General features: G+C 45.0%; 1 protein-coding gene across 2 annotated transcripts; it reads right to left on the reverse strand.

Annotated features, from left to right (window-relative positions):
• Positions 1-5562: 5562 nt before the first annotated feature.
• On the reverse strand, positions 5563-10460 carry Airim (AFG2 interacting ribosome maturation factor). 2 transcript variants are annotated; one of them, XM_063236102.1, is made up of 5 exons: positions 10165-10460; positions 9750-10027; positions 8614-8808; positions 6131-6249; positions 5563-5818 (listed from the first exon to the last, which is right to left on the reverse strand). In XM_063236102.1, exons 2-5 carry the CDS (start codon positions 10022-10024, stop codon positions 5754-5756), a joined length of 654 nt encoding a protein of 217 aa, XP_063092172.1. In that variant the 5' UTR covers positions 10025-10027; positions 10165-10460; the 3' UTR covers positions 5563-5753. The 2 variants fall into 2 exon arrangements, with proteins under 2 accessions (XP_063092172.1, XP_013009658.1); XM_013154204.3 differs by having other exon boundaries at positions 8614-8793; positions 10165-10458.
• Positions 10461-10488: the final 28 nt, after the last annotated feature.

The following is a 10488-nucleotide window of genomic DNA, read 5'->3' on the forward strand; positions in this document are numbered from 1 at the left end:
ATAGCGGGGGGCAGGAAGCCACTCCCCTTCACACCACTTGAGTTTGAGCAACACTCCAGGGCCATCCTCTTTCCATTAGTCTAAGAATAACAAAAAAACAACCAAGACCCAGGACATCTCTAACGTCTCTGGTGGGAGCACCTGCTACCTGTGTAACCACCAAGGCATGATGTTTTGCTGAAGACTAATGTTCCTCCTGTTCTGGACTTACCCACCCCTTCAAATTCTCTGAGAACAGCCTTACATGCTGATCGTGTAAGTAAATGCCCTGCTTTTGGGCAGTTCATTTTCTCCCATCAGGAGAGAGGCTCCACCTGAGCTCAACTTTCCGCATTTGACTCTTGTTTCTTCATCCCCACCATCCCCACTCCGGAGTTTCAAGAGCTGTGGCAAATCTCCAGGCCAGAACGGGAGCACAGATCTTGAGGCTTGAACTTCAGTGAACCCTTTTCCAGTAAAAACCTTATGGAAGGTTTATAAATGTAGACTGCGTCTCATACATGTGATTTAATCAGGCAGAACTCGGACATGCAAGCTTGTTGCAAGTTCCTGAGGTGACTCAGCACCCTGTCAATCATTCCTGCCCAACTTACCCAGACACCCAGCAAGGGGTACCTGGGCTGGGGTGTGGATCTTTTAAACCCTGAAGTCTGATTTATCTGTATGTACTTTTTATTTGTCAGTCGCCCTGACACCACTTTTCTGGTCATATCACCCTTTTTGTTTCTGCTGGTGGGGACCTGCCTGAATATATCTTCCTGTAAATTCAATCAATGAAGCTACTTTTGTTTTTTACCTTTGGATGTACACAGCAGCCTGGACTCTATGTTGTTTACCCCTCCTAGGTGTAGTCATTCTATCTTTTGTTTCGTGGGCTGGCCTCTGAAGACTGGACCTGTACCCACAGGTGTAAAGTATTCTCATCTTTTGCACTGGCTCTTGGGGGCCCAGCCCTGTCTGACTGTCTATATTTTTAACTTAGCTGTCTATAATAATATAATCTTTTAACTGGCGTGAATAGTATTAGTATTTACATTTGGGCAGTAATCATTCAAATTCAAGCAACTAACTAGATCCAATCCATTCATAGGCTAATTTTATCAATACAAAACTGATAACATTGATTAGCTTTGTTTGTACCACCATGGTACAAACTGCCTGGTGGTGTTATAGACGGCTAAGTTAGATAGAAATATAGGGGGCAGTCAGAAAGGGCTGGCCTTCAAAGGAGGCCATGCAGAAGAGAACACATCAAAACTGTGGCTGTAGGCACACCTGAAGATTAAAGTCACAATGGTGAATTTAGATCTCTAAGGGACAAACAGAAGCTTGAGGTTATTGGTATCACCCTTTGCAATTTCCCATTACCTTATTAGGAATGGGTCATCCTCTCCCACCAAGACTACTAAAACTAAGACTAAAATGAGACTAAGACTATAGATTATTGACCAAGGTTAAGGATGTCACCCATATGACTTTGCTACCATTGGATCAATATTACCTAAGCAACTATTCTTACAATTTTATTGGTGAGTCAAAATTTTGACCCATGTTGTACCCACCTCAGGATTTGGTTCTATAAAACTTCCTTTGAGAAGGGAGCTCACCGGCAACCCACAGTACCCCTCCCATCTCTCAGGAGCTATTTCTATTCCCCATTCATATTCTCCAATAAATTTTCCTGCTCTTAACATCTGTTGTTCCTTAGAATCTATTCTTCAACTTCAAGGAACATGAACTTGATGTATCTGACATCCATCATTTTCCTTCTATCAACTGGACAGTCAGGTGTGTTCCACCAGTGGTTCAAACTGACAGGAACATGTCAAGGAAGCTCTTTATGTATTCACACAGCTCAAGTTCCAAGATATGATAAATGGAAAAAACAAGGCATGGCCAGCAGTGGTGATACACACCAGTAAGCTCAGCACTTAGGAAGCTAATGCAGGGGGTCATGCGTTAAAGAGCCCAGCCTGGGCTGTACTGCAAAACCTTTTCTTAAAAAACAACAAAAAATCCAAACAAAAGACCTCAGGCATAAAACTGGGTAGACAGCATGCTGCTATTTGTATAAAAAGGAGAAAACACACACACACAAAAAAAAACCTGTTAACTGTTGTCGTAGAAAAATAATCCCCAAAACTTAGTAATTAAACATTTACTATCTTGGTGTGTGGGGGTCAGAAATGGCTGGGGCTGGACTCATCTGAAGGCGAAAGAGGACCTGCTTCCAAGTTCTCCTCCAGGATGCTGTATCACCTGGCCTCTCGAGTGCTTGCTCACAGGGGTGCGGCTGCGCACAGCATCCCAGCTGATGTCCCCAATCCAACAGTGAAAGACAGTACCCAACTGGAAGCCACAGTACCCAAGTGGAAACCACAGTCTTGTTTTGATCATCTGTTTTCAGAAGCAACAGCCTACCTCTTTGCGGTCTTCTGTCATTAGATGCAAATCTGCAAGCTGCCCACTCGGGAAGGGAGGGGGAGCTCCCAGGGCACGGAAGGCAGAGATGGCTCCTGGGCTACCCGGAGGATCCCTGTGACCGCAGCACCCACTGGAACGGTCGGCACTGGCTGCCTGCAGGGAAGGGACCTGGGCACTAGGGGAGAACTCGTCACTCAATATGCTTCTCTGCTTTAAGATTTTACATAATACTTACATGTTTTATTCAAAAAAGAAAACAATTTATAAATTTAAAAGAGCATTAAAAGGATGCCATTTAATAGCAGAAGAGCTAAGAGTAAAGAAATAAAAATAATCATTCAATAGTTATTAGTAGGCACCCTAAGCATATTTGTTTATAGTTATTACTTCTTTAAGTGATGGACTTTCTTTTTTTTTTTGTATTTTTACTGGTACCAGGGATCGAACTCACAACCACATGCTCACATGCTTGCAAGGCAGGCGCTTATGCTGCTGAGCTAAATCCCCAGCCCCTAAGTGAGGGAGCTTTAAAAGGCTTTATTATATATCCATGAGATCACATGTACAACTAGTTGGGCATCACTTAGCTGCCTGAGGTCAGGTGAAGCGACACACATGGGAGGCTGAGGCAGGAAGATTGCTGAATTCAAGGCCAGCCTGCACTACGTAGTGAGACCTTGTTGTTTTTATTTGTTTTTTCTTTAAAAAGCCTCCCCGAGCATCACTTAAGGCAGTATGTATGTACTGACTATCCTGAGCATCGCTTGGGCAGGTGTCAGCTCAACCAGTTAATTCTTGTATTGAATAAATTTGATCGAACTGTTTTATTTCCTGTTATATTTCCTTACAAAAATTAATGAAAAATATGCAATTGGTCATCCTGTACTTACGTAATTGGAATAAGTGGTTAATAGGTATGTGTTCTAAGAAATGTCATTGGCTGATTTTGTTGTGTAATATCAGTGTATTTAAACAAAGACGCCAGCGTCACCAGGGAATACACTCTCACGGGGCCACCCTCAAGTCCTTCACTGACTGAAATGTTACGGAGCACATTCTGCCCTGCAGACCCGTCTCCTGCCTTTCTCCTCTGAACTCCACTTACTTGCTACACTGGACAGTTAACTGCCAGCTGTAGGGAATAAAAGCAACACGCATTGCACCTTGCACGCAGCACACTTTCAATGAGTCTTAGTATCCATTTCTCTTTTGTTTTTTGAGACAGGGTCTGGCTGTGTAGTTCAGGCAGGCCTTGAGTTCACTATGTAGCCCAGGCTGGGCTCGAATTCATAGCAATCCTCTTGCCTCAGCCTTCTGAGTGCTGGGATTACAGTATACCACGCCTGGCAATGTCCACTCTTAATCAAAGGCCGCCCTTGCGCAGGCTGTGCCCTGGGAGCGGAATACCATGAATCCTGTGCTGGCCCCAAGTAAAGTTGTCCTCAGGCTAACTCAGATGTACTTGTCATCATGAAGAAATTCCCCAGCTGTTGGCTGTCACCTCTTCTTCCACAGCCCTTCATGTAACTGTAACACTTTTATGGTTACAGTTTAAATCTCTACAGCTCAGAGACCAATTCTTGGACTATCAGCATTGACATCTCCTAGGGCCTCTGCAGAAGCACAGAGTCCTGGCCCATTCCCGACCAACAGAACAACCCTCTAAATTCCAGCAAGATACATGATTCACATCCACATGAAAGTGTGACAAAGACTGTTTTAAATCTTTCCCTGCTCGAACTGTAAGCTTTCTCAGGGTTTTTCTTTATCTCTCTTCCCAAAGTCCATCATAACACTCAATACTCAAATCTCTTCGGGATTAAGTTTTATTTATAACAATGATGCACATGATAGATTTTTAATAAAATTCTTGGCAGAATATACACGTTATTAATAACAGTGACCTATTAAATAGGCAATGGTATATTTCTGTGTATTTCATTTTTTCACAGAGTACATAATCTTTGTAGATAGGAAAAATATGAAGATTTGGAAAACTACATAAAAATATAAGACATTGTAAGATATAATCACAGACAAAGATGTATTATATAATAAAGATAATGGTATACAATTGTATTGAGGTATAAGACCACAGATGAAGATGACTATGTGATATTTAAAGTTTTTAAAGCAATCTAATGATACATTGATATCACTTGTTTTTAACTAAAACTGTGAATGGATGATGAAAGGACACATTAGACTATCTCGGATAAAGTTTGCATTATACTTTTCTACATTTTAAACTTTTCCTACAATTAGTAAAAAAGAACATAAGGGAAAAAATTCATTCTCACTTCGGGAAACGCCTATACTCTTTATGAGAGCCCCTTCCCCACTGATGGGAGACCCCCACAGGCAGCTGGGAGATGGGACGCTCCAAAGCACAGGCCGCGGTCCAGCAGGAGCCGGGGCCTCGGCAAGGCACCTGACTCCACGGCCCTGGGCTATGCAGCTACTCCACACTCACAAGAGCGAGGCGAGGCCTGTCCTGTGCCACACCAGCTGTCGCCAAACCCGTCATTTTGGGAATCTCACTTTCTAGTTACTTCTTCACAGACGGTAACAGCAACAAGGAGAAAGTGCTCAAAGACAAAGCAGTCAGACAATTCACGCTGCAACGGCGCCCCCTGGTGGCACGCTGTGGAAACGGAAAGTGGCTTGATAACTCCTGCAATGGATCAAGTATTTTGAAATATTTTCCATCAACATCACCTTCTTTTTTTTTTTTTTTGAGACGAGGTCCAGGCTGGCCCTGAACGTGCTATGAAGGCCTAGCACGGCCTCAAGTTTACAGTCATGCTGCTGCAGCCTCCCAAATGTTGAGACCACAGTTGTGTACCACCACACATGGGGTTCTTTTTTTTCTTTCTTATTGTTTGGTGCTGGGGATTGAACCCAGGGCCACACCAAACATGAGCTCTACCATTGCACTATATTCCCAGCCTCACCTTTAGCTACTTAAACCATCAAAAGCACTTCTCCTTCATTACGGAGTAGAACTGACAAGTACAGAGGTGATGCGGGGACAGCTGCAGCCGTATCTGCTGTCCTTTCCTTCCGGACCACTTCAAGCCTTGAGACACAGATACTGTGTTGCCCGTACTGCCTTTTCTTCCTGTCTCCATCCACCTCCTTTACTCTCAGGAAACATAACCAGTGACTTCTGTACCCTGCCCATTCCCTGGCATGGAGGAGCCCCAGAGACATGTACCACCAGTACTCGCAGGACCCAGCCCTTAGGTTCTAGGAACTGACATTTCAAGCATGCCAGGTTGCTGTGCTGACATTCCTTCGGGAGTACCAGAGTGCAGCAACGCTGGTCTTCAACAGTGGCCCTCAGGCACAGCATCCTTATCCTCCAGGAAGAAAGATACATTCAATAGGGTATCTGGAACAGGAAGAGGAGAAACTGTTGTTCATCACCACCTCAGAGAACATGAAACATTCGATTTGTAAAAATACAGAGACACAGCAAGGGCATCTCTCGAAAGCCTCCTAAGAACAGGAAGGAGTGGTGGTACACACCTGTAATCCAGCACTTTAGGCTGAGGCAGGATTACTGGCCTCAGCTACCTAGAGAACTCAAGGTCAGCCTGACTACACAGCACACCCCGTCTCAAAAAAAAAAAAAAAAAAAAAAAAGCCTCTCAAGAGACGAGGCACCCGGAAAGAGACATAAAAGGGTAATAAGAACCAGTACCCTGTACAAGGTCTTGGCGCTCCTCCTCTGAAATTCGGTTCCAGGCTGTGGGCAGTGCTTGGATGCCTGCCAAGTCTCCCCACTGGATGGAGGAAAGGAGGTATCTTCTCTTAAGGTACCTTCCCAGGAGTTAAGGACACATTTTCACAAAGGAAGTGTAAGAGTTGAGGGACGTGGCTCGATACTAGAATGCTTGCCTAACACATGCACAAGGTCCTTGGGTCAATTCACACATTGAAAGGAGAAAAGAAAAAAGAAACAATGAACAAGAGAAACAATGAAAGAAAAGAAAAGAAAGGAAAAATGAAGAAAACACCCTGGCCAAAGCTAAAGAGCTATTAAGTAAAAGTTACATTTTACCAGAAGGACAAGATTCATGAGTATTTCCCAAGCAACTCTATTCACACAGCTTGACTAGGAGAGAGGAATCAAACACTGCCCCTGAAATCTGGAATCCGGAATCACACCCCAGTGACAACAAAACCAGAAAGTGAACTGCAAAGTAGTATGGAAGATAAACTCCATGGAAGTTCAAAGGATGGATACCTCTGCTTTAGAGGGCAGAGGAACATTCCAGCTCGCAGGAAAGAGAAGCAGAGGCAAGGGGACAGGGAAACACGAAGTGGACGCAGGGAAGTGTGCCTTAGGGTGTGGCTGGTATGCACACTGTGTAGGGAAAAGGCAGTTGAGGTGTAGGGTAGGGATTCTGAACCTTATCCTAATAGCAACAGAAGCCAACGACAATTCCTGGACCAGCAACCTGAAACAGCGAGACTTTCAGAAGACACAAGAGACTGTGGTCATTACCCAGAAATAGCTTAGAGGGGAAAAAACGAAAAACAGAGGAACCTGTCAACAGCAGCATGTGATTAACAATCCAAGTTAGAAGCTATGGAAGTGGCAGAGGGCAGAGAGAAAATATAATCATGCATCACTTAATGATGAAACCGCATTCCGAGAAATGTGTCATAACTCATTCTGTGCAGTGTGAACATCATAAAAGGTACTCACAACACAGACGGCTTTGTGGGATCCTTGCAGTATGTGTATGTGGTACATCACTAGAAACCAGCACCAGGGAAACAACTGAGGGGCTTGCCAGGCGCCTGCACAGCAGCCTGGCACACCGTAAGGGCGCAGCAGCGTCAGCTGTAGCTACCGCTCCTCTTGCCCCTGCTGCTGTTGCCCTCACCGCTACTCCTGGTGTCGCATCACCGCCACTCTTGCAGTTTAAACAACAAAGAGAAGCCCAGAGTGGGACACATTCTACCACTGAATGAAAAGGGGGTTAATTTTGAGAGCAACATTGAGTTAAAACAGACTCAAGGCCGAAGGCAAAGAACACAGAGGAAAAGGCTAGAATTTTAATTAGTGGTCTTTCTGCTTTCACCCTTGCCTGCCATCACCGAGACTTTGCTTGGAACATAGCTATTGAGATACCATTAAAAACATAGGTCTTTTCATGTTACTCCTCTGTTCAAAACATTCTAACAGCTTTTATCTCATTCAAAGTAAAAGCCAAAATCCTTCCGGAGACCTTCAAGGTCCTAGACTAATCCCATCTCCTCTTTGGCTCCCCTCATGCCCTGCTCTTGGCAACGGAAGTCTGCCCAGACCACCCTCGCACCTCACATTCTTTGCTTCTGCTTCTTTTTCTTGAGACAGGGTCTTGCTACGTAGTACAGGCTAGACTTGAACTTGGGGATGTAGCCCAGGCTAGCCTGGAACTCAAGGCAATCTTCCTGCCTCAGCCTCCTAAATGCTGGGATTAAACGTGTGCTACCATACCAACCTCCACAGCATTTACCATCATCTGTCACTCCATATATTTTCCTTTCTCCATTTCAAGATAAAAGTCTGGTTATGTTGTCCAGAAAGACCTCAAGCTTGATATTCTCCTACGTCAGCCTCCCATGTAGCCTAGCTCTACATCTATCACCTGTCTATCTATCTTATATCCATCCATCCATCTTCTTTCCTTTTTTTTTTCTTCCTGGTTTTGTTTGCTTTTTCAGACAGGGCCTCACTATGTAGCCAAAGCTGGCCTCAAAGTCACAGCAATTGATCCTCCAGCCTCAGCCCCCAAAGGGCTGGGAATATAGGCATTTGCCACTACACACCCAGTATATTTTTCTCTTTTAATGCCTGTCTCCCGGCACCTATAAAAGTGCTTGGCAGGCAGTATCTACTCAATAAATTATCTGAGGAATGATTATAAAAAGGAATACAGGAGGATTCCAAATTCAGGAATTAGAGAGAATAGTCCAAACTATACAGTTCTTTAATCTTTTTTTTTTTTTTTTTTGTCTTTTTTGTTTTTATCGGTACCAGGGATTGAACTCACGACTGCCTGCTTGCAAGGCAGGCGCTTATGCCGCTGAGCTAAATCCCCAGCCCCACAGTTCTTTAATCTTATGAAAATTGAAAAGAAAAAGACTTCTTGGAACAGCTCTGACACAATCTCAAAGGCACACAAAGGATATGAGCTTCGGTAGTGTCTCTCAATGTCTTGCAGCCATTCCAACATGTCTGCCACAGAAGGGCTCACCACTGAGGGCTGAAGGACGGCATCGACGCCGATTGCGTCTGCATGCTGCTCGTAGGTCTGAAACACTCGTTCCACGTGGCTGCTGACCGTGTCCCGCACCTTGAGAAGGGTATCTCTGTGGGAAAGAATGCTGTCAGACAGTACCATGAGAAAGGCAGGAGGGAAGGTTTCTCAAGTCTGGCTTCCCCGGCATTTTGGACTGGATGATGCTGTGCTATGGAGGGTTGCCCTGTGCACTGCAGGATACTCGGCAGCGTACCTGGCCTTTATCCACTGAATGATGGGAGTAAACCATGCTCTTACCTTCTTTTTTCTTTTTGTCTTTTAGAGAAAAAATTTCACTATGCAGTACAGACTGGCTTTGAACTCACTTTGTAGCCCAGGCTGGCCTCAAATTGCAGCAATCCTCCTGCTTCAGCCTCCCAAATGCTGGGATCACAGGCCTGTGCCACCATCCTTGGCTCCTACCTTCTTTAAATCATGACAGTCATCTCTAGACATTACCAAATGTCCCTTAAAAACATTCATCCCCACAAGGAAATTTGTGACAATGCCTTGAAGATAGTGGTGGCTCAAGAATCAAAAACTGACAGATGGAGAAGCTGAAGAAGTTATAGGGCTGTCAAACCTGTGGGATAAACCTGGTCACCAAAGAAACTAAAGACCAAGGTGCCTTTCTGGGACTGCCACAAAACTGTAAGGAGAGCAAATAATCTGTCTTCCTTATAAGGTGGTGTATGTAAAACTCTTAGTCCTGAAACCTATTAGCTTAAAATATAGTTCCTCATTTCCTTTAACAAAGAAAACTATAGAGGAGAACTAACAAACCTTCTCCACTCTTTTTCTGTTCTGCTTTGGTAACTTCTACTAAAGACAGCATGGCCATGCCCAGCCCCTGGCAAGGGGAATACCAATCAGAAAAATGGCTTTTTGGTAGAAGGAAAGGAGGAAAAGCTGGGACACTGCTAAATGCTATGCACTCCAAGAGAACCTTTCTGGCCCATCCTAACTACTTATCAAGCACCCAGTTTTAAGATCATTCTGCCGAGACAGCACTCCATGGAGACTCACAGCTTCTCCTCCAGCTTGTCCAGGACAGTGTCGCCAGCCTCCAGCTGCTTGCGTCTCAGCCGCTCCTGTAAGTCAGGAAAGTCTCCAAGTGCTGGCACATCCTCAAATCGCAGGTTCTGTGCAGCCTGCAGCTGCTCTGCCAGGTTGCTGAGAGAGGTCAGGAGGGGCTGGCAGTCCTGCAGAGCGCTCTGCCACAGGACCTGCTGTTCCTCCACCACCGGAAAGCACTTCTTCAGTGCCTCCTGCACAGCTAGCAAAGGCTGGTCTTGAGTCATCTTCTGTTAGAACAACAACAACAAAAATAAGGCCAGGGTGCCAAGTCAGCAGGGGAGGTACAGGTTCAAGCGGAGGAGGCATTTCCAACCTCGTGGGAAGTCTGGCGTTTGGTCTTCAAGTGCCAGAGGCGCTGTCTTACCTTTAGAAGCGGTTTCCCAGCCCAGGAACAGGGTCCTGGCTATGGCTCCGTTTAGAAGGCTCCTTCGGGATAAGGAAGCTCTCTGCTTCAGACTGTGGATTCTCGGGGACCAAAGCTCGTCTCTCCCTCAGGTCAGCGCTTTTGGAACTGTAATCTTGTATCCTTTCTTGGAGGCTGCTAGGAACTTTGCTCTAAACTAGCAGAAAGACTTAAAGCTAAACAAATCAAATACCCGGAATACCACCATCTCGCACACTGTCCGAGCATGCACAAAAGCGACCGCCCCCACGCTCAACGTCAAATTTAAGCGACTACTGAGAGTAT

Source organism: Cavia porcellus, unplaced genomic scaffold (genome assembly GCF_034190915.1).
Source record: "Cavia porcellus strain 051 isolate PalLab524CR breed Dunkin Hartley unplaced genomic scaffold, mCavPor4.1 scaffold_25, whole genome shotgun sequence".
In the NCBI taxonomy this organism is placed as follows: Eukaryota; Metazoa; Chordata; class Mammalia; order Rodentia; family Caviidae; genus Cavia; species Cavia porcellus.

Bases quoted from the DNA above. Each gene is read 5' to 3' on its own strand.
- Airim (XM_063236102.1), bottom strand. From the start codon at position 10,024: ATGACTCAAGACCAGCCTTTGCTAGCTGTGCAGGAGGCACTGAAGAAG. The intron at 6,250-8,613 runs ATATCCTTTGTG...ACTCCTGGGAAG, and splicing joins GAGAGACACTACCGAAGCTC to GTACCTTAAGAGAAGATACC. The intron at 5,819-6,130 runs GTACTGGTTCTT...TTCCTGTTCCAG, and splicing joins GCGCCAAGACCTTGTACAGG to ATACCCTATTGAATGTATCT.